Source organism: Pinus tabuliformis, chromosome 9, assembly GCF_031772625.1.
Source record: "Pinus tabuliformis cultivar Carrire ecotype Pingquan chromosome 9, CPIR1, whole genome shotgun sequence".
NCBI classification, from domain to species: Eukaryota; Viridiplantae; Streptophyta; class Pinopsida; order Pinales; family Pinaceae; genus Pinus; species Pinus tabuliformis.
The window spans coordinates 18,959,618-18,983,893 of NC_142307.1; the positions used below are offsets into that span (position 1 = coordinate 18,959,618).

General features: G+C 38.0%; 1 protein-coding gene across 1 annotated transcript; it reads left to right on the forward strand.

The window, feature by feature from the left end:
* Positions 1–22,494: 22,494 nt before the first annotated feature.
* LOC149146902 (uncharacterized) lies at positions 22,495–23,103 on the forward strand. The gene is made up of 2 exons (XM_089441660.1): positions 22,495–22,656; positions 22,777–23,103. The coding sequence occupies exons 1-2, from the start codon at positions 22,495–22,497 to the stop codon at positions 23,101–23,103; spliced, it is 489 nt and encodes a 162-aa protein (XP_089297786.1).
* The last annotated feature ends 1,173 nt before the right edge of the window (positions 23,104–24,276 follow it).

Genomic DNA, 24,276 nt, shown 5'->3' on the forward strand with positions numbered 1-24,276 from the left:
AGATCTGTAGAATCTAATTACAGATCTGTATTCTTTGTGCAAAAATAGCCGATTTCAAAAAAAAAAATCAGTTGAATCGGAGTCCGAATGAAGGAGATATCGCTGATTTAAAATCAGTGAGGTTGCAGACAATTTTTCAGGGCAGCGAGTTTGCGGCGCAGATCTGGACGTCCTGGTGGAAGATCTGAAAAATCTAATTGTAGATCTGGATTTTTTGAGAAAAATTACCCAATTTCAAAAAAAAAATCAGTCGAATCGGAGTCCGGATGAGGGAGATATCGCTGATTTAAAATCAGCTCTTTTTTGCAGAAATTTTGGTGACGACGGGAGAGTTGCAGTTCAGATTTGAAATTTCATTGCCTGGATCAAAATTTCTATCACATGGGTAGATGCAGAATGGTTGTTTCATTTCCAAAAACAGGTCATAATAGGGATTCTGAGCAATATTGACAGAATTGTGACCATTTAAAATTTTCGCCAATTTTTTTTATGATGGCGGGCCAAGATTGGAGTTTGGGGGACTTGTATAAATTTGATGGCTCTCATCCAGCCAAATGGCTAGCAGAAATGGAGAAATTTTTTAGTTTGTATTACATCAAGGATGATGAGGCTCGCTTGAGAATGGGACAAACGTACTTGGACAATGAAAGACGACAATGGTGGCAAGAGCATCAACGTTCCAATGGAAGGTTTTTGACTTGGGATGCCTTCAAAAAAGCTCTTATAGATCGCTTTGACCGTAAATCTAATCTTGTGGATAAGCTCACACAGACAGACACACATCCTAGCAAAGATTTTATTTTTACAGGAAAGAAGGAAACCAAGGAACCAAAAAGGTTATTTTTTGCTGGTATCTCTGTATTGCAGGTTCATGGATTCATTCAAAAGGAGAAGATCGTTGTGTCTATAAATCCTAGTTGTAAACATAATTTTATCAGTGTTAATTTGGCAAAAAAATTGCAAGTCCCAGCAAAACAAATTGAACATACGCAGGTTGATAATGAGGATGTTCAAGTGTACAAGGATTTGAAGATTTCTATGGATAAATATGTGTTGCATGGTGATTTTTATGCTTCAGAGATGGATAATATGGATGTTGTTTTGGGATATCCTTGGATGGAATCCATGGGTACTATCAATATTGTTGACACCTAATCCTCAACGGATGGGTGAACTGGACAGTCATCAAGAAGATGAACTGATCTGTCATATTTATGTATATAAATGATAGTTAGCTAATGAATAAATCAATCAGTTTTTTCTTCCGCTCATTCATTCTGGAGTTACCCTGGCCTGACATGGTATCAGAGCGCAGGTCCCAGATGGGATTCCTTGTAACTCCTCTGCCTGAAACGTCTGCCTGGCTATAACGCCTTTGTCTGCATGAACGTTAGTCTCTCTGCGCATATGCCTGACATAGCGCTGCCACTGCCTCTGACAGACACCAACGCATACTATAGACGTTAGTCTCTCTGCGCATATGCCTGATATAGCGCTGCCACCGCCTCTGACCTGCTCTGCCTCTGCGCATCCGTTTTTGCTGCATTGATCTCAAGGGCGTGGCATTTGGTGGAAAAACTCAAATTTTCCTCTAAAGCAGCTGATTGAAGTTTATTCACGGGTAATGTTTGAGCTACTGTCTTTTTCATCGTAGAATTGAAAGTTCCGCAGCGAGGAGGTATTGGATCTGATCGCGTTCCTGCGTGAAGGTCTGCATTTCCTTCTGCGAGGAGGTGTGAAATAACACACGAGCTAACCTTATAATTGTTAAGGTGATCCTCTGTAAGGGACGCATCGGCAGATGTCTCATCAGTTTGGCATCCACTCAATAGAATACCCATGTCCTCATGTATACGTTGCTTCCCCTACTGCAATTCAAGCTGTTGTAGTCCCATTTCCTCCGGAAAGAGTCGTTATCTGTAGCAAGCCTTTGAACTTTGGAGCTAGCTTTCTTGCCGAAAAGCTTAAATAGAGCGCTCTTGATTTTATGAGCTTCCATCTCAGCTTCTCCAGTTTCTTTTCTCAAGAAACGCAGTATTGAGTCCAAGGACTATTCGAACTCGGGGCGTAGCTTAAGCTGTTCTTTCTCTTTGTCAATTAAGCCTCCGCTGTAGCACAATCTGAACAATTGTTGTATATTTTCGTTGAATCAAACAATTGCATCTATGGTCTCGGATAGATCCGCATAAAGATATTGGTTACTGAGAAAGCATCGAAAACAGGGTTAAGATGTTTTCATTTTCCTTATTGTCATGATGGTGATCGAAGGCTTCAAACAAAGGCTTTGTCGTTGAATTAGAAACCAAGTTTTATAACATGGATTTTTTGTGTTTTAGTTGATGCTTCATTCACGGCTTTCATGGTGGGTTGAAGGCTGTAACTGGGGATTTTATTCATTTTATTAAAAAAAATCCTAAGCTATCTTCTTTTGCTACAAGGTCTGTTTTGCACAGCCACCAGATTTTGAATAAACTTTTCAATCTGTGTTTAATAGAAACGATACTCAATCTGGTTATGGGCTCAGGTCCAGAGAATCAAAGGGATTTATGGTGATTTTTTAGCCTGAGCAAAAGTTTTTTTTATCAGTAGAAATTTCTTATCAGCAGAAGTTTTTTTTTAGCAGAAGTTTTTTTTTTACAGAATGCATTCAATCATCTCTATGGTCGGAATAGTTCTCACTGGCAAGGAGAACTATTCTGAATGGTCTCGGATGGTAAAACACACCCTCATCTACAATGAGTTGTGGAAGGGAGTGTGTGTCGGAGAAGAAGACAAAGACCTACATCAGACAAAGAACTCGCCATTTGGGAAAACAAGAACAACAAAGCCTATGCATTGATCGCAGCATCTGTAAATGAAGAAGTAAGTCGTCATATTTCATCCTATTCCACTGCCTTTGAAGCTCTACAAAAGCTGAAAGAACTCTATGATACACATTCTACACTAGAAGTTGTTCAGCTCATGATTAAACTCTTCACTCTTGAACTGAAAAATAATGATCCTCTTGCTCTTGCATCTGAAATAAAGTCTATAATGCATGATATTAAATCCACTAAGGTTGAGCTGGATATCTCTCTTATTGCCTTTCTCAAAGCACTCTATCCTACCTACTCCAATTATCTTGAGTCTTTACAAGCAAATGGAAATCTTAAAGACATAACCTTTGAGTCTCTTGTGAAGAAGTTTGCTGAAAGAGAGAAAGCCTTTGGAAAGAAAACAGTCCCTGAATCTTCTGAAGAGACTGTTTGCCTTGCTCATAAAGAAAAGCATCCTGCTCAAGATTCTACAAGAGGAAGAGGTGGACGAAGAGGAAGAGGAAGATACTTCAGAGGCAGGGGGGATAGACATTCTCAAGCAGAAAAGGCAGATCTGCATTGCATTCGCTGCAAACGAAATGGATCACATGATGCTTCTACATGCAAGCTACCATGGGACAAAATTGAGCAGAGAAGAAATCAGCAGAAAGGTAAAACTGATGACACAGACAAAGGTAAAGCACCTAAATCCGCTCACTATATTGAGGCACAATGTAACATTGGAGTAAATGAAGATTTGTTTAATGCTTCACTTGCTTCTTCGAAAAATGACTGGTTGCTTGATTCAGGAGCAACCTGTCATATGACTCATAGGAAAGATTTTTTTGAAGATTTCACTGATAATGTTAATGGAGCAGTATACTTTGCAGATCAGTCAAAAATCAAGCCATCAGGGCTTGGCACAATCAGGCTTAAACTGCCTGGTCTTCCAGACTTTCTTCTGGATCATGTTCTATATCTCCCACAGCTCAAGAGAAACTTGTTGTCCCTGGTCCACATCCGCCAGCAAGGTCACTCCATTCACATGTTTGATGGAAAGCTTGAGGTAAGAAAGGCATCTGACCACTCACTTGTCATGAGGGGTATAGAAGAAGAAAGACTTCTTAAACTACAAGGAACCTCTGCTCATGCACAACATTTCTCATATATTTCTCATCATGAAGAAGGTACACTTCCGTCAAGTTTATTATGGCATGCTAGATTTGGACATTTAAACTATGATAGTCTCCGCTTGTTGAAGAAAAATGGTGTTGCTGGTTTGCCTACAATTCCTAGAAAACATAAGCAATGTGATGCTTGCATTCTAGGAAAGCATAGCAAACAGTCTTTTCATGATTCACATTCAAGAGCACATAGGAAGCTTGAACTCATTCATTCAGATTTATGTGGTCCAATGCCTGTTCCTTCTGCAAATGGAAATAAATATATCATGACATTTATTGATGATTACACCAGAATGTGTTGGGTTTATTTATTGAAGAACAAATCTGATGCTTTTCAAACAGTCAAGAATTTTCATAAGTGGATTGAAATGATGCACAATCTCATATTGGGTCTATTCGCACTGATAATGGAAAAGAATATACATCAAATGAATTTGAACACTATCTTCGCCAACATGGGATTAAACATCAAACAACTGTGCCTTATAATCCTCAACAGAATGGTGTAGCTGAAAGAATGAACAGAACAATTTTGAATATGGTACGATCCATGCTTTTCTTCAAAAATGTAAAGACAATGTTTTGGGCTGATGCTGTTCTATGTGCTGCATATATAAAGAATAGATGTCCATCTAATGCTATAAGAAACAAGACTCCTTATGAATTGTGGTATGGACATGTTCCTTCGGTAAAACAGCTCAGGATCTTTGGTTCCACCTGTTATGCTTTAATACCAAAGGTACATAGAAACAAACTTGGTGCTAGAAGTCGTAAGTGTATCTTCCTGGGGTATTCAAACACATCTAAAGCATACCGCCTCTATGATGAAGTAAATAAAAAGTTTGTTTTATCTAGAGATGTCATTTTTCTTGAATCATCCAAATCTGACAGTGTTGTTGAGCGGCAACTTGATCGCTTGGATAGATTCACAAAACCGAAATCATTTCAAGAGTTTGATAATCAGATTCCACATCTTGAAGGGGGGATTCCTATACTAGATCAACATGTGGAATCTTCTTCTGAAGAACAATCTCCCCTGCATGACACTCCAACAACGGATGATGCTTTAAGTGATGTAATTGATAGAATTGGGAGACTTAGTCTTGATTCAGTCCCAACTCAATCAACAGAGCAGCCTGGACCATCTCAGAAAGGTCCCCCAAAGTGGCTGACAAAGACACTTGAAAGTGTTCATCCTGATGAAATTGGAAAAACAGGAACCAGAAATACAAACGACAAGATGGAGGTGATGTAGATAACTCTAATTCACCTGTTGATATGGATGTTACTTATGATTGTGAATTGAACTTGTCTACAGATTTTGAACCAACTTCCTTCAAAGAAGCTGCTTCTCATGATGAATGGAAAGAAGTGATGCAGAAGGAGTATGATGCCCTCATAAAGAATGGCACTTGGAAGCTGGTTGATCCTCCATTTGGAACCAAACCAATTGGCTGCAAGTGGGTCTACAAGAACAAGTACAAAGATGATGGCTCACTTGACAAGCACAAAGCTAGGCTTGTGGCAAAAGGTTTTGCACAGAAGGAAGGGGTCGATTATGAGGAAACTTTTGCCCCCACAGCAAAATGGGCCACCATCCGGACACTCTTTGCACTAGCTTCTCAGAACGGTTGGAAAGTCCATCAAATGGATGTAAAAACTGCATTCTTGAATGGAGATCTGAAAGAGAATGTTTTTATGTCCCAGCCTGAAGGATTTGCTGTGAAAGGACATGAACATAAAGTATGCAAACTTGTGAAGTCCTTGTATGGCCTCAAACAAGCACCACGAGCCTGGTATGAAAAACTAACTGAGCATCTTCTGAAACTCAACTTCAATCATTTTGATCTTGATGATGCAACTTTATTTGTTAAGAAAGTTGGCAAAACAGTTGTATATCTTGTGGTATATGTAGATGATCTTTTAATGACAGGGAACAATGAAAGCTATATTGCATCCATAAAGAAAGAATTAGGAAAAATTTTTGAAATGACTGATTTGGGCTATGTTCATTACTATCTTGGCATTGAAATAACCCAACATCCAAAGTCCATATTTCTTTCTCAAAAGAAATACATTGGAGATTTGTTAAACAGATTTGGCATGACAGAGTGCAATCCTCTTTCTACTCCAATGGAACAAAACTTGAAGCTCACATCTATTGAAGGAAAGGAATTTGAGGATGCAACAAAGTATAGACAGCTTGTAGGAAGTCTCATCTACCTCACTACTACCAGACCAGACATTTCATTTGCTGTTGGAATCCTCTCCAGGTTTATGCAAAAGCCTTGTGAGGGACATTGGTCTGCTGCAAAAAGAGTTCTAAGGTACTTGAAGGGAACTCAAGACCTTGGAATCAAGTATACACAGGTGGACGACTTCAACTTGATTGGATACTCTGATTCAGACTTCGATGGAGACAAAGAAACTGGGGTATCTACTTCAGGATATGCTATGAGTCTTGGATCAGGAGCTGTCTCCTGGAGATCACGCAAACAACCAGTACCAGCAGATTCCACAACAGAAGCAGAATATGTGGCAGCAGCTGAAGCAATGAAAGAAATTGTGTGGCTCAGGAAAATTCTTGAAGATTTGCAGGTAAAACAAATACAATCAACTCCACTCATGATTGATAACACCTCTGCAATAAAGTTGGCCAAGAACCCAAAGTTCCATGATCGTACTAAGCACATCAATACTAAATATCATCTGATCCGACATCATGTTGAGGCCAAAACAATCCATCTCCGTCATTGTTCCACAAACGAGCAAATTGCAGACATCTTCACCAAAGCGCTTGGGAGAGAAAAGCTTGAAAAATTCAGAACGATGCTTGGACTCACCAACATCCCTTCAGATTAAGGGGGGGAATGTTGACACCTAATCCTCAACGAATGGGTGAACTGGACAGTCATCAAGAAGATGAACTGATCCGTCATATTTATGCATATAAATGATAGTTAGCTAATGAATAAATCAATCAGTTTTTTCTTCCGCTCATTCATTCTGGAGTTACCCTGGCCTGACAAATATTAATGTGCAGAAGAAATTCCTGAAGCGATGGTATAAAAAGAAGAAAATTACATTACAGGATATTTCCATCCATAAACAGGTAGAGCACATGGAGGTTGAAGCAGAAGATGTTCAAGGGACTGACATATCAGATGATGAGCCCTTGATGATCGACAATCAAACACAAACAGAGGATGCAGAAGAAAAGGTTACAGGTGATGATACATCAGAGGAGGGCTCAGTGGTTGAAGTCATATTGAAAAAGAAGACACCACAACAGGCACCACAGCAGGGTGAAGTCAAGAAAAAGCCATCGTGGGTTAAAACTTCAACATATCATCACCCACATCACCCCGCAAGACAACCATCAAGATGGAAACCAAGTAGTCACATGACGGATAGCGAGGAGAGAAGATCCACCCACTAAACATCAACACAAAAGAGCTGCCATGGTCAACTTCCAGCCCAAGCGAGCGAGGCACCAGCGAGATCGAGGGTTCACCTTTCTCTTGGATGGCTAGATGCACGTGCATGGTACCAATGGACTACTCTTTTGAGTAGATCTTATTATTTGTGTTCTTCCCATGTTTCGGGGACGAAACATGCTTAGGGGGTGGAATGTTATATACCTAGGGGGGATAATATGGGGTACCAAGGGAGGTACCCAAGGTAATAATGTAATAATGGGATGGGCCATAGTAATAAATAAGGTGGTTAACCCATGTCATGTAAGGGACCACAAGTAGTTAATAATAATGTAAAGGGCCCATGGTATTAGTTGATGGTATGAGGAAACCATGGTAATGATGCATGGTATTGTATGTATGAGGCCTATATAGAGGCTAGAGACTCCACATGAAGAGGAAGAGAAGTATTCTTGTATGAACAGGCATATGGCTTGTGGAGTGTTCTCTTTGATGAATGTACTGCCTCTTTTTCCTTTTAGTTAGGGCTTTGTATATTTTTATCTTGTCCATTTTCAGCAACAGCTTCCTTAATTGCTCTCCTCGCACTTTTACAATCTTTGTCATACCATGGATTGGTTTTTCTATTTCTTTTATTATTTGAAACTTCAATTGAGAACTTGTTAATAGAATATGAGAGGGTTGAAGTAAAATTATGATAGAGGTCTTCTATGTTGTCTATACTAGATAAAGGAAGCAAATTAGTTTTTAATTCATTTAGAAAGAGATCGTTTTTATTTCTATCAAATATTAAGTTCTTTTGGCTGTAAGTATTATTTTCTATGGGAACTCTATGCATGACAAAATTGAGAGTTATAAGTAAAGGCCTATGATCAGAGTCAGGTTCGTGGTCATTTAAGATGTAAAAATTTATTATTTCATTGTATAATGGGAGATCGGAAATAACGTAGTCTACCATGCTGCTACCAAGTCCATGGATGCAGGTCATCTTACTGGAATTGGGCCACTTCTTTAGACCATTGCAAATTATGAGATCCTGAGCACTATAGAGCTTGACTAGCTCCGACCCAAACAAGTTTTCCCCGAGGTCTTCAGAGCTCCTTTTGTACCTACTAGCCAGAGTCGGGTCTTCGTCTAACCAAAGAGGATTAGGGTTGGAATGATTGCTTAGAATAATAGCTTGGTTGTTTGAATTTCGAGCATTAAAGACACCTATTAAAAGGATATTACCATCATTCCTTAGTCTAGAAATATCATTCTCTAAACCATTATAACGGTTACTTTTATCTAGATTCTTCTTCTTATGGAAGTTAGAATTGATGGGGGGAAATAACATATTGCTATGTAGGACTTTTTATTATTAATGTCACTGATCGCTATCCAAATATATTGGTTGTGAGGGTCATTTTTATAAATCCTAGCATGGGGGGAGATGTTCTTCTTAATGTAACAAGCTATTCCCCCAATGCCTCTACGGGAGGATCGCTTGTTCCAGGTAGACCATAGCGTAAATCCATCTATGTTAGGGACCTTAGATTCTTTGTGCTCCCAAGTTTCAACAAGCAAAATAATATCAACATCATTTGAAATCCAACTTAGCTTGGGGCCTTTGTTCCATGGGAAGCCCTGACAGTTCAAAGAAAGGATCCGGAGCATGTTTAATTGCTATTGATTACTATCTTTTTGGTTTCTATCTCGAATAAAGGTTTTTCTATTTCTGATTATTGCCCATTTTACTTCCTTGCTAGCTTCTTTTACCTTTTGAACCTCCTTTCTTAATTTTGCTTGATCTTTTGGAATGATATCTTCATTTTGTTGGGTCCCTATAATACTAGTGATTACCCCATTACTATTGTAGTTATACCCCTTATTTATATTGTTGTGCCCCTATTACCCCCATATTATTATTTCTGTGCCCCATAGAATCCCTCTATTGTTATTTTTGTGGCTTTATATTATTATTGTTAGGTCGGCTGGATTATATTGTGACTCCTTAGACTTCTATATATAGAAAGGAGGTTTTGTCATTTGTATCATCCAAGAATTGTTCATTTATGTAATGTAAAGGAGGTTGCCCCCTCGAAGAGGCTGAATTCTAAGGCGTTGATCTATCTTTTCTATCTTTTCTTGAGCTGGTTTCATAACATTTGGTATCAGAGCTTTGAATTCTAGGGTTTCGCTGCTCCAAACAGGTCATCGTGGCATTTTCGCTATAACTCTTTTTCTGTGACGTTTCAGAAGTCGCAAAAAAAAACCCATTTGAGAAGAATTGGCGCTGAACCTTGGGTCCGAATTTCAGAGCTTTTCGCGTGATATTTTCGGAGATATGATCTGAGGAAGTTGGTCTTTTTGCAGACTCCTGAATTACATTCAAAACAGGTGACCTGGGGAAAATCGTCATAAATTTCTCTCTGAGGATCGGATTGAAATTTCGTAAAAAGGTACAGAAAGAGGACGGACTTTAGTTTCTTGTGGATTTTTTTTAGATCCAAAGGTCGAAACAGTGACTCGCGGCACGTCGTACAAGTTAGCTCTACTGAACTAGTCTATAATCAGGTCACTGTGGGAGATTTCGCATAACTCTTCCTTGGAGAATCCAATTTGGGTCAGACTTGTGGCATTGGAAAGAGGACACAGAGAGCTACTACAGTCACAAGTTTAGAACTAGATGACTGGAAAGTACAGAGATACATCAGAGGCAATATCGAGCTCCTACAAAGTGAAAAAAGGTGTGTAGATTTTTTTAAATTTTTGCTTAAGCTTGGTTTGAAAATTTATTTTGAAGGAATTCAAAGGGCATAGTAGAGCATTATTATCGGTAACTGATGCCCCGAGGAAAGAAAATGCAAACACCTAGTAAGGAACCTGAAAGCTCTAGCATGACTCATGAAGAAGAGGAAGAAATGCTACATGATATATCAAAATTACAAGAACAAGTGCAACAAATGTCACGCTCACAAAAGTTAACAGATGCTAAGATAAATGGCGTGGAAGCTAAGATAAATGGCATGGAAGCTAAGATGGACAATTTGAAGATAGATTTGAACACAAATTTGAAGACAGGCATGGCAGATTTGAAGACAGATTTGACTAATTTTCTACAAGAAATACTTACTAATGGTGAAAAGGTAGTAAAGGAAACTCATGATGAGAACAAAAGAAATGTTAATCATGATTCCATAGACGCTAATGTTGGATCGAAGAATCACCACATTCCAAAAATCGATATGAGGAAGTTTGATGGCAAGGATCCCGCCACATGGATATTACAGATGGAGCAATTCTTCGATCTCAATAATGTGCAAAACACACAAAAGGTACGTATGGCAACTTTATATTTGGAACCAAATCAGTTTGTATGGTATCAATGGCTTTGTTCTCGTAAACAATTTATCACTTGGGCAATTTTTACGGAAGAATTGATAGCACATTATGAGGATACAAAAAGCAACACTTTTTTTAGCCAATTGATAAGTCTCAAACAAAAGGGTTCAATAATGGAGCACATTGAGGAGTTCCAAAAATTGAACATAAGGGTAAAAGATATTCCAGAGGAGCATAGGATTGATGTGTTCATAGGGTCTTTAAAGGATAATATCCAACATGATGTGCGCCTTTGGGAACCTGATTCATTAGAGAAGGCATTCAGGTTAGTAAGAAAAATGGAAAGCAAAATTATGGCAACTAGGAAGCATACCATTCACAACTATAAAGACGGAAGTGTTGTTGCCCATAGTCTTCCACAACCTACAAGGTTGACACCACAACAATTGGAAGAAAAAAGAGCAAAAGGGCTTTGTTACAATTGTGATAGCAAATACACAAAAGGTCATAAGTGTGCTGAGAAGAAATTATTCTACATAGATTGTGAAGAGGAAGAAGAAAAGGAGCAAGAAAGGTCAAAAGAAGAGAATATATTCCAGGAACAAAGCCTAGATGAAGAACAAATAAATCCGACCATATCTTGTAATGCATTGGCGGGAATTACCACTCCTCAAACCATCAAGATAGAAGGACAAATCAAGAAGAAAAAGGTAATAGTGTTGATTGATTCAGGAAGCACCCACAATTTTATTCATTGTAGGGTAGCAAAAGAATTGAATTGCTTCCTATATCCAGCACCAGAGTGTCAAGTGATGATTGCAAATGGAGGAACAATAAATTGTTCTGGAAAGTGCCATAATATCAAGCTATCCATGGGAGAATATGTATTGACTAGCCCAATGCTTTCCATTCCAATGGGAGGTGCTGATGTTGTACTAGGAGTCCAATGGCTACAATCCTTGGGTACAATAGCTTTTAATTTTCAAGAACTTTTCATGAAATTTTCTGTGGAAGGAAAGGAAGTTGAATTAAGGGGTATTGCAGGGAAACCAGGAAAGATAATCAGCTCTAATGGCATGACAAAGCTTCTAAAAAAGGAGCAAAGAGGTGTAATTGCACAATTATGTTCGCTAGATGTTTCCACATTGGAATCATCTATTTCTCCAGATCTCCAAAAAGTCCTGGACAATCATTCCAAGGTATTTGAGACTCCCAAAGGTCTCCCACCTATGCGTGATCATGATCATGCTATTCATCTGATTCCAGGAAGTGTTCCTCCAAACATCAGGCCGTACAGATATCCATATGTCCAAAAAAGTGAAATTGAACGTATGGTTGCAGAAATGCTAGAGGCTGGTATAATTCAACCGAGTCAAAGTTCTTTCTCAGCTCCAGTAGTATTGGTGCACAAGAAGGATGGATCATGGCGCATGTGTCCAGATTATAGGGAGCTCAACAAGCTCACTATTAAAGATAAGTTCCCCATTCCTGTCATTGATGAATTACTGGATGAATTGCATGGATCAATTTACTTCACCAAGTTGGATCTTCGTTCGGGATATCATCAAATCAGAATGAAGATTGAAGACATTCCGAAAATGGCATTTAGAACTCATGAGGGTCATTATGAATTTTTGGTCATGCCTTTTGGCCTTACCAATGCACCTTCAACATTTCAAGGTTTGATGAATTCAATTTTCAAACCATTCCTTAGAAAATTTGTGTTGGTATTTTTTGATGATATACTAATCTACAGCAAGTCTTGGAAGGATCATGTTGAACATGTTGACAAGGTATTACAACTATTGGAGGAGAAACAATTATATGCAAAAAGATCCAAATGTTTCTTTGGAGTCCAGGAGGTGGAATATTTGGGTCATATTGTATCTCATGAAGGAGTTAAGGTAGACCCTAGCAAAATTAAAGCCATTAAGGAATGGAAAATCCCCACATCCATAAAGCATCTGCGAGGATTTCTTGGGTTGACAGGGTATTATCGCAAGTTCGTTAAGAATTATGGGAGAATAGCAGCACCTCTAACAACATTATTGAAGAAAGATTCATTTTCATGGACTTCGGAAGCAACAAAGGCCTTTAAACATCTTAAAGAGGCAATGTGCCAAGCACCGGTCTTAGCTACACCGGACTTCACAAAAACCTTTATTGTGGAATGTGATGCTTCAGGAAATGGAATTGGTGTTGTTCTAATGCAAGATGAAAGACCCATTGCTTTTGAAAGTCGTCCAATCAAGGGAAAGTTTTTAAGCAAAGCTATTTATGAGAAGGAAATGTTGGCAATACTCCATGCACTTAAGAAATGGCGACCCTACCTAATGGGAAGACACTTCAAGGTAAAAACGGATCATGATAGCCTTAAATACTTTTTAGAACAAAGATTATCCTCTGAAGAGCAACAAAAGTGGGTCACAAAGATGTTGGGTTATGACTTTGAAATCATCTACAAAAAAGGGAAGCAAAATGTGGTGGCAGATGCACTCTCAAGAAAGGATGAGGATATGGAAGCATTGTTGTGTGCCATTTCTATTATCCAACCAGATTGGATAAACGAAGCAAAGGAGGAATGGAAGAATGACGAAGAAGTGTGGGCACTTATTCGAAAGCTACAACAAGATTCCAGTACTTCTGATACATTTAGCTGGAAAAATGATTCGTTATGGTACAAAGATCGCTTATACCTCTGTAAGAATTCCCAGCTAAAACAAAAGATTCTTATGGAATTGCACACTTCTCCCTTAGGAGGGCACTCAGGATTTTTAAAAATTACCACAGGGTTAAGAAGGAATTTTTTTGGGATGGCCTTAAATCAGATATTCAAAAGTTTGTGGCGGAATGTTTGGTTTGCCAACAAAATAAAGTTGAAACAATTAAGACACCGGGTCTATTACAACCTTTATCCATTCCAAGCCAACGTTGGGAGGAGGTTTCAATGGATTTTATCACAGGTTTACCCAAGTCTGAGGGAAAGAGTGTCATCATGGTGGTAGTTGACAAACTTACCAAGTATGCACACTTTTGGAAACAGTTCAAAAGCTACATGGAAACCCAAAGATTATTGTAAGTGACAGAGATCCCATTTTCACTGGAAATTTTTGGACAGAATTATTTTCTTGTCTGGGTACTCAGTTAGCTCATAGCTCATCTTATCATCCTCAATCTGATGGGAAAACTGAGATAGTAAACAAATGTTTGGAAGGATATCTTCGTTGCTTTGTATCTGATAAACAGACACAATGGGTCAAATGGTTGCCTCTGGCTGAATGGTGGTATAACACTTCCTTCCATACAGCAACAAAAATGACCCCATTTATGGCACTTTATGGGTACCAACCACCATCAATCACATCATATTTAAGAGAAAATTCTAAGGTTCAAGCAGTGGAACATCACATCGAACATCAACAACAAGTCCTCCAACTCTTAAAGGATAACCTCGTGTTGGCACAAAATAGAATGAAACAACAGGCAGATCAACATCGCAGTGAAAGAAGTTTTGATGTAGGTGATTGGGTATTCCTACGGCTACAACCATATAAGCAAATGTCCCTAAAGCAAGCTAAGAAGGATAATAAATTATCACCAAAGTATTATGGTCCGTACAAGGTGTTGGAAAAGATTGGTACTATGGCATACAAATTGGAGCTTCCTGCAGCTTCTCGATTGCACCCAGTTTTCCATGTTTCATGTTTAAAGAAGGTTATAGGCGACAAGCTCCCAGTTCAAACAATATTGCCAGAACTTGACGAGGAAGGAAAAATTATATTGGAACCGGAAGCAGTCACAGAAACAAGAACTCGACAGCTACGAAATCGATCAATTTCAGAGTATCTTATCAAGTGGAAGAACTTATCCGCTGAAGATTCCACATGGGAGGATGAGAATTTTATGCAGAAGTATCCAGAACTACTCAAGCGTTGAGGACAACACTTTTTTGAAGGAGAGGGGCATGTTGGGTCCCTATAATACTAGTGATTACCCCATTACTATTGTAGTTATACCCCTTATTTATATTGTTGTGCCCCTATTACCCCCATATTATTATTTCTGTGCCCCATAGAATCCCTCTATTGTTATTTTTGTGGCTTTATATTATTATTGTTAGGTCGGCTGGATTATATTGTGACTCCTTAGACTCCTATATATAGAAAGGAGGTTTTGTCATTTGTATCATCCAAGAATTGTTCATTTATGTAATGTAAAGGAGGTTGGCCCCTCGAAGAGGCTGAATTCTAAGGCGTTGATCTATCTTTTCTATCTTTTCTTGAGCTGGTTTCATAACACATTTATGAATATTCCCATTCCTTTTAGACTTGAGGTTTTACTAAGTTTGTTGTACTTATGATCAGTGGAGCTCACTTTTATGCGGATTAGTCTTCCTTTATTCTTTGTTAATTTCCCCAACCTTGTTGCTTCTATGAGACACATTGTTTCAATTTGTAATCTATTATGTAATTCTGTCTGGGCTAAGGCTAAAGTATCCTCATCTACTTCCTCTTTTAAACCAGATATTATAAGGTTCAAGGCCCTTTTGTTACGTTTGTGGTCTAATTCTGTTAATTTTTTCATTTCATCTTTAATTCATTTGATATCTAACTTATCTACCACATTATTTAGGGTGAGGCGGCTATTAACTTTTTCTTCTAGTTCTTTAATCATGTCTTTCATTTTAAGACTCTCTAAAGTATCAACATCTCCTTGCTGGGATGGTTGGTTAGTATCTTTGTTTTGTTTTTCTATAACCTGCAATCTAGTCTCCATTGCCTCCATTTTATTCTCCAGTAGTTCTATTTTATTTTCTATTTGTTTTTGGATTATGTCTTCAAGAGATGCAAATTTATTTTCCAGCATGGCTTCTAACTCTTTTTGTAGCTTGGCTTCTCTTTCTTCTCTACTTTTCTCTAAAGACTCTATATACTCATAAAGGCCTTGTAGAGTAACTGTGCTAGCTCTGCCCTTGGTAATCTTTGGTAACTGTGGTGAAATATTCATACTTGAAATTATATGAGCAAATATGTATTAGAAAAAGAAAAAGATAAGGAATGTGTCCACCTGATATCAGAAAACCTGACTGCAAATCGGTCGTGCCCACCGCAGCCCGGAGACCGGAGATGCAGGCCTCAGAACCTGGGTTTAAATGCCAAAGAATATATGCGAGCCTCTGCCTTGGTCATATAGCGAGCCTCAAAACTGATCACCGAAGATGTGAGCCTTATGGTCTTATATCATAGAGGAAGTGTATATATAAAGTACGTGTTTAACTCTTTCACCGAGCCTCAGAACTCTTTCACCAAAGAATATATGCGAAGAATGCGAGGAAGTGTATATATAAAGTACGTGTTTAACTCTTTCACTGAGCCTCAGAACTCTTTCACCGAAGAATATATGAATATTATAATTAGTATTAGATTTTAATTAAAAATATTTATATAAGAAAGATTATTTATTTTAATTTATGTTTTAATTTAAAAACTATATACATCATATATCATTTTATCTATGGTTTGTAAATCTTAAAAAATAATAAACACAAATTAATAAATGCTTTTATTATTTATTTATTATTATTTAATAATAATAATAATAATAATAAATATTTTTAATATTATTTATTAATCATTATTTTTAATGAAAATGTCTTTCATATTAATCACATTATTAGGATTTGGTCGACATTTCAAACAATCTATTGTGGGTTATGGTGAGGACAATGGTGAAAAAAGTATCTTGGATCAACAATTAGCCATTGGGAATTAGTCGTTAAGAATTAGTTATTAGAATAAAATTAATTTTATTTAGGTATTAAAATAGATTAAATTGAATAAAGAAAAATAATATTTAATTATAAATTAATCATTAGTTATTATGAAATAGATGGTAGGAGTAAGTTGTTAAAAATTAAATGTTTGAACCATTAAAATAATAATTAATTAATTTTTATTATTTTTAAATTAAATTAAATTGGACTGATTTTCTTTTTTTGGCCCGGAGAACAAATAAATATGATTATATATGTGTAATGTTTATAAAATTAGATTAATCTTATAAAATTAGATTAATCTTATAAAATCATTTCTTGGGAAAAAAGGAGGGGGGGGGGGGGGGGGGTGTCAATTAAGGAGAGAAGGAACCCACCTCTTGCTTAATTTCCAACATTCATCCCTGTTGAGATTGATTGCATGTTTCTCAATCTCAATGGTTTCTCTCAACTTCCTATGATGGAAGTGTTCAACCCTAGCGATGACCGAGAATCCTCAGACATAGTGCTTTGATTTCTCTGCATGTTCTTGGATTCTTTGGCTAATGGAACCACCTAAAAATGATTTTACAATATTTATATGATTTTATAAACATTACACATATATAATCACATTTATTCGTATTTTATGATTAAATATTATTTTATTATTTTTAATTGAGTCCCATCTAATTTAATTTAAAAATAATAAATAAATTAACTAATTAATTAATTATTATTTCAATGGTTCAAACAACTAATTTCTAACAAGTTATTCCTAACAACTATTTCATAATAACTATTTATTAATTATTAATTAGTTATTAATTTTATTTATTCAATTTAATCTATTTTAATACCTAAATAATATTAATTTTATTCTAATAACTAATTCTTAGCGGCTAATTCCCAACGGACAACTCTTGACCCAGATGCATCTATGCTATTTAAACTGTTGGGTAGATTGATTTTTTCACCATTGCCTAGAGGATGAACCACGTTAGATGGTTTGAAACATCGACCAAATCCTAATAATGTGATTAATACGAAAGACATCTTCATTATCAATATAGATCACAAAAGTTTAAGATCTAAAATTATTATATTTATAGATGTATTTTTTTGGAATAGGGTTTCTAAAATTTTAATTTAATTATGAGTAGTTATTTGGTGGAACAATTTGACCTAAACTAATTTTTAGTACTAGCCACAATAAGGGTTTGAGATTTATCTCAAAAAATGAACTCCTAACCAACCTAATTTCCCCCCAAATTCCACCTAACCAACCCTACTACAACTCACCAAGTGGAGAAAATGCTCCTAAACATGAGCAAGCTCAAAACTTGAAACAAGTGTGTAGGGAAATAATGTCACATAGAATAATTTTCCTTTGAACGTTTCCAAGAAGTTGCACTGATCTTACCGAGTGACAAAATATAACATTTGAAGGTGTTGAACACTTTGAAGATAGAATCACTGACTTAGCCACCAAAACACTATGTTGAGAAGTAACGCTATTTGCAATGACTTCACAACATTTTATAATTTAGTGAAAAAAGTTGCCAAGATTTATCAAAAATTTCTAATTCAATAAAAGATTCGTCAAAAAATTATCTATACATATTATGTAATTGAAAAAATAGCCTATACATTTTTATATGTACCTTGGGGATTCACCCATTTATTATACATACAATTTCAGGGGGCCTCTTAAAATTGTCCCTAAGCAAGAGACACACAATTCAAATATGTATACTAAAGCAATGAAACAGTTAATTTTCCTTAGTATGTATAAACAAAAACATACACCACAAACAATGAAAGAATAGTATTACAAGATTCATGATATATGCATGAAAGTGTGTTGGATTTGAGAGCTTCAAATCATTAAGTGAAATTTACATGATACAAAATTATAAATGATACATCACTAGCTCCAACAGTGGAACATTAAGCCACCACTTTCTCCTCAAAAGGATGATGTTCTCTCCTATGGTTAGCTTGAGAATCCAAGGTTAAAAGTCATTTGCTTGAGCTATGAGGGTTTATTTATAACAATTGAGGTGACTCTTCACCTCCCATGTGACTCTTCACCTCCCTCATAGCTCTTGAGCTCACATGTGACTTTTTATCTCCTACATGACTCTTGGACTTCCTAGTGACTCTACACATTCCATGTGCGACCCTTGGGCTTCCAAACATTTTACATTTTCCAATTTTTAAATTACATGATTTTCTGCCAATAATGTGGAAAAAATGCATGAGACAAGACAACATTGTTTTGTTGACACTTTGAGGAGTTACAATTGTATGATTGTGACATGATATTTCGTTATAGTATATCAATGCCAAGTTCTTCTCTTTGTTGCTATGTCTTCTTGTCCTTCATGATAGATATTTCCTGTACCTCATCTTCACCCTCATAAAACATCAGTTTGTAGCATTAGAGTCTTCCATGTTGTAGGTTTTAACCTTTTACAGAAATTACCTGCAAACAAATTCTTAAAACAAGCAAATATACAATAGCGAGAACATAAAAAAAATATACACAGATATTTTCCCCTGGATCCCAAAACTGGGAATACCAGGCTGAATTTTCATTATATTCCTTTCAATGTTACAGTACATATATATACATTTCGAAGCATTCATAAACCTCAATCCACTAACCCTAGATTAGTACATAATCATAGTTCCCTCGATTGGATCTAAAAATACCATGGGAAAAAACCACCATGCACAAAACCATGGGTAGGTCCACCCACCATCTTTGGGTTTGCCCACCATCCTTGGGTCTGCCCAAGTATTATAGGGTCTACATAAAGTAAAAATAAAAATCTAGGGCACTGCCATGAACCCCATGATGCTTGGAAAGGTGATGCAAGAGAATCTAGCTAACAAGTCAAGACGAAAGGAAAGGTTGTTTGGTCTTTGAAGAAGACATAAGAGTAATTTGCTGAGTGAAAATTATGTAGGAAGGTCAAGAATTAATTAGGATAATTATAAGTAACTAGTTTTATTTTCGTAATAATACTGTAAGACAATAACAATTCCTGGAACTAAACATATGTAACAACAACAGTTGGAAGAAAAACAGTTCCATACAAACAATTCCTTACAATCATTTTAAAAGAGGAACATAACACAATTGTAGGGTTCTACGTTTTGGAAAGGAGAGTCAAAAAGCTAATGAAATATATCTCTGAGCACACAGACATTTATTTCCAGCATCTTGTAATTGTTGAACTATCTACATGTCATTCTCTTGATTTCCATTAACAATAAAGGTCTAGTCATTACTCTATTATATAAGCATATGCACATACATGTATTTCGAATTACATTGGTTCAAGTGAGCCTACGAAACTAGATAAGTTGCAGACACAACCCAAGAATGTGTTGCAGAGACAAGACCTACAGACCTTGACATAACAAGCATATGAATGTCGAAGAATCCAGGACAAGCTGAATATCTCGAGCATTAAAAATACAGACAAGGCGTAAGCATTGACAAACAGAAACCAAGCAGAATACCTAGGTATCCCTAAAGAATAAAATCCATAGTTTTCTTTATAAAATAAGCACAAGAAAATCTTTGTCCAGTCATACACAGTTTCAAAATCCTGTTCGAATAATTATACAGTCCATGCCATAACATATTACAAGTTCGAAGTGACATAACGTGTGGGTCTAGAAACCCTAAGGCCAAACCTATAGCTATCAACTAACAAGAACGACTGTGCAAGCCAACGGCCTGAGACTTCATACAGTCGACGGCTTAATAAATTTCTGAAACAGGAATTACAATAACCCAAGCCTACGGTGTTGAATGCAAATGACAAGAAGAACAAAGAACGACTCTACCCGGGTCTAGCCGGAGTTTCGAACAACCAGATTCCGAAGCCCTCCAGGTCGTTATACCTGCAACGACAACCATTTATCAAAGTTCGTGAGTATTGAGCGGTAAAGTAAGACAAGAACAGACGGAAGAACAAAACCTGGGTCTGAAAATTACCTAACAGAGGCAAGCTGCGGTCATGGCAGTTCATTAAGGTTACCCTGCTCACGAAGGAGCAAAAACATCAGTCAACTGAGGGAAAAGAGGAGACAACTGACAGCATAGAACCAGAGAACTTACCCTTGCAATGCTGAAGGAGCCGAAGCCAAGAACTGCAACTGCATCCTGTTCGAAACCGAGGGAAGACGACTAGAGACTCAGCGATTGTCACCTAAAAAGGTTCAAGCCGGAAATAATCATGTTAACCAGCAAACTACAATTTCACAATAATCTACCAGAGCAAGTGCAGGTAAAGCAACATGAACGAACTAACAGTTGTAACATAATTTCATACCGGACGAAGGACAAAAACTTTCAGGTCAAGCGTCGAACCAGAGCACATTAACAGCATAAACCTCACTCAGAAACAACCACGACTTACCAAGAACGCAGAGCTCTCAAACTCAACAAATGTGCATGCAAATGACTTACGCTAGGGTTTGATCTCCCATACCAAGGTGGGGTTGACAATCCCAAGGGTGGACACTTGTCCATCGATAGAAGCATAAGGTACCAATCACAAGTGCGGACTCCAAAACCAAATCAAAATCATTACAATCAATCGCCGAATGAATCAACCTTACACATAATCTTCTTGCCATCATTGAATTTCATTTATTCACGCATTATTAACCTTGTGTGGTGTGACAAGGGTGGGCTAGACCCATCAAGTAGTATCAGAGTAGGAAGTTGAAAGAGCCAGGATATGGAGGTTGGAAGACAAGGACGTGGGACAGGTGTGTGCAGAGTAGCAGATGAAGGATTGAGGAAAGAAATAAGGACCCTTACTACTCATTTAGAGGCAGTGGAGGCAGGAAGGAGAAGAGATCCAGAACTCGGAGATGACAGTGAGGAGGAAGTAGTAGTTACTACAGAAGGATCAGATGAGGAAGCACCAGAGATAAGATTGCTGAGGTCAGTGCTGTTAGCCAGCAGCAAGCCCAAACTGGAAATTCCTAACTATGATGGCAGTCTGTCCACAGAAGTTCTGTTGGACTGGATAAGCGAGTTGGATAAGTATTTTGAAAATGAAGAGATCAGTGAGGACCAAAGAGTCAGGTTCGCTGCAACCAAATTGAAGGGACATGCCGCCCTGTGGTGGGATAGTGTCCAAGCAGAGAGAAGGAGAATGAATAAGCTACCGATAAGGAAGTGGCCAAGGATGGTGGCCAAGCTGAAAGGCAGATTTCTGCCTAAGGATTATCAGGTTGCGCTTTACCGACAAGTGCAGAACTTAAGACAGAAAGGCATGACAGTAAAGGAATATACAGAAGAATTCTACCGTGTGAACTTGAGGGCTGGTTATACTAATGACACTCCGGAGAAGACAACAAGATACGTAAACGGTTTGAGGCTAGAAATACTGGATGAAATCAGTATTCTTTCCCCGAGAAACATAGAGGAAGCCTATCAGAGTGTTGTAAAGGCTGAAGAAAAGATTAATAGAAAACAGAATAATAGGAGAGGACGGGGAAACGACAGAGGACGAGGACAGTCCTATGGCAGAGGGCGAACTGCCAGTAATAGCAAAGAGGGCAGCAGCTCCAAGGCTTCAGGAACAGTAAAGAAAGGAGACAGCACTAGGAGTGGCAGGCCATATCAGCGAGGAAGAGGGAATGGTCGAGGTAGAGGAGCTAATTACCAGTGCTACAGGTGCCACAAGTGGGGGCATAGATCTTTTGAATGCCCTGAAGTAGAGCAAGCTGGCCAAAGGGGAACATTTGTTGCACAGCCTGAGGAAGTTGAGGCACCGCCCTAGGAAGTAGAAAATGTAGCAGAAATAGGGGAGGCCTTGGTTCTAAACAAAGTATTGTTGAAGCTAGCCAAGGAAACTACTGAGCAGACCCAATGGAAAGCACTGTTCCAGATAGTTTGCAAATCACACGGAAAGTGCTGCAAATTGATCATAGACAGTGGGAGTACAAATAATTTGGTTGCCACCGAGATGGTGGAGAAGCTCGGATTGAAGTGGCTTAAGCACCCCACCCCTTACAAGGTGTCGTGGCTGCAGAAAGGCCACCAGCTATTGGTTGATGAAAAGTGTGAGGTTGAATTTCACATTGGCAGGTACAAGGACAAAGTTGTTTACGATATTATGCCAATGGACGTGTGTCACATACTACTGGGAAGACCATGGTAGTATGATCGGAAGGTGGTACATGATGGGAAGATGAATTGCTACAAGTTTGTTAAAGATGGAGTCAAGCATACGCTTGTACCCATCAAGGAAGAGGATACAGCAGAAGCAAGCGGGACAAAAGTGTTGTTAGTAGATGGAAAACAGTTTGTGAAACAGATCGAGGAAAACGAAGTGAATTATGTTGTTGTGAGGAGGACTAAGACAGTGTTGTTGCACACAGAAATGTCTGAATTGCCTGCAGAAATTCAAGAGATGCTACAGGAATTCAAGGACATTGTAGTTGATGATTTGCTAGACAAGTTGCCTCCCAAAAGAAGCATCAGTCATCATATCGATTTCATACTCGGAGCAAGCTTACCAAATAAGGCAGCATATCAGATGAGCCCCAAAGATAATGAAGAGATTAGAAAATAGGTGCAGGAGTTGTTGGATAAAGGGCTGATAAGGGAAAGCTTGAGCCCTTGTGCAGTACCAACAGTTCTCGCTCCCAAGAAAGGAGGAGAATGGCGGATGTGCACGGATTCACAGGCCATCAACAAAATCACCATTAGGTACAAGTTTCCTCTACCAAGGATGGACGATATGATGGATTGTCTAAGTGGAGTAGCATATTTCACGAAGATTGATCTGAAGAGTGGCTATCATCAGATCCGGATCAGAGAAGGAGATGAGTAGAAGATAGCCTTCAAGACTAATGAAGGGTTGTGTGAGTGGTTGGTCATGCCGTTCAGTTTGAGTAACACTCCTAGTAATTTTATGAGGTTGATGAATGAAATGTTGAAAGAGTTCATTGGTAAGTTTGTGATAGTATACCTTGATGACATATTGATTTTTAGCAGGACTAAAGAAGAGCACCTTCAACATGTTCGAAGAGTGCTAGAGAAATTACAGCAAAATAAGCTGCTGATAAACTTGAAGAAATGTACTTTCCTACAAAGAGAACTGGTTTATTTGGGCTTTGTAATTGCAGAAAATGAATTGAAGATGGATCCAGAAAAGATTGCAACAATCGTTAATTGGCCATCACCGAAAAGCTTATTCGAGGTACGTAGTTTTCATGGGCTGGCGAGTTTTTATCGCAAGTTTATAAGAAATTTTAGTGAAATCTGCGCACCTATGCTAGACACCATCAAAAAGGCCAGTCAACCTTTTTGTTGGACCAAGGCAGCAGAGGACAGCTTTCAGCTCCTAAAGCGGAAAATTACAGAAAGGCTGATTCTAAGGTTACCGGATTTTAATAAGCTTTTCCAGGTTCGATGCGATGCAAGTGGTACAACCATTGGCACTATACTCAGTCAAGAAGACAAACCTGTTGCATTTTTCAGCGAGAAATTGAATGAAAGCAGGCAGAAATATTCCTCATATGACAAGGAATTTTATGTTGTCGTCCAAGCTTTAAAGCATTGGAGACACTACCTGCTGGGGAATGAGTTTGTGTTATTTTCTAATAATTCAGTGCTACAATATGTAATGCAACAACACAAATTGAACCACAAGCATGCCAAATGGGTGGAGTATTTACAGAGTTTCACCTTTGTGCTGAAACACATCAGCGGGCAGGCCAATAAGGTGGTGGATGCATTGAGT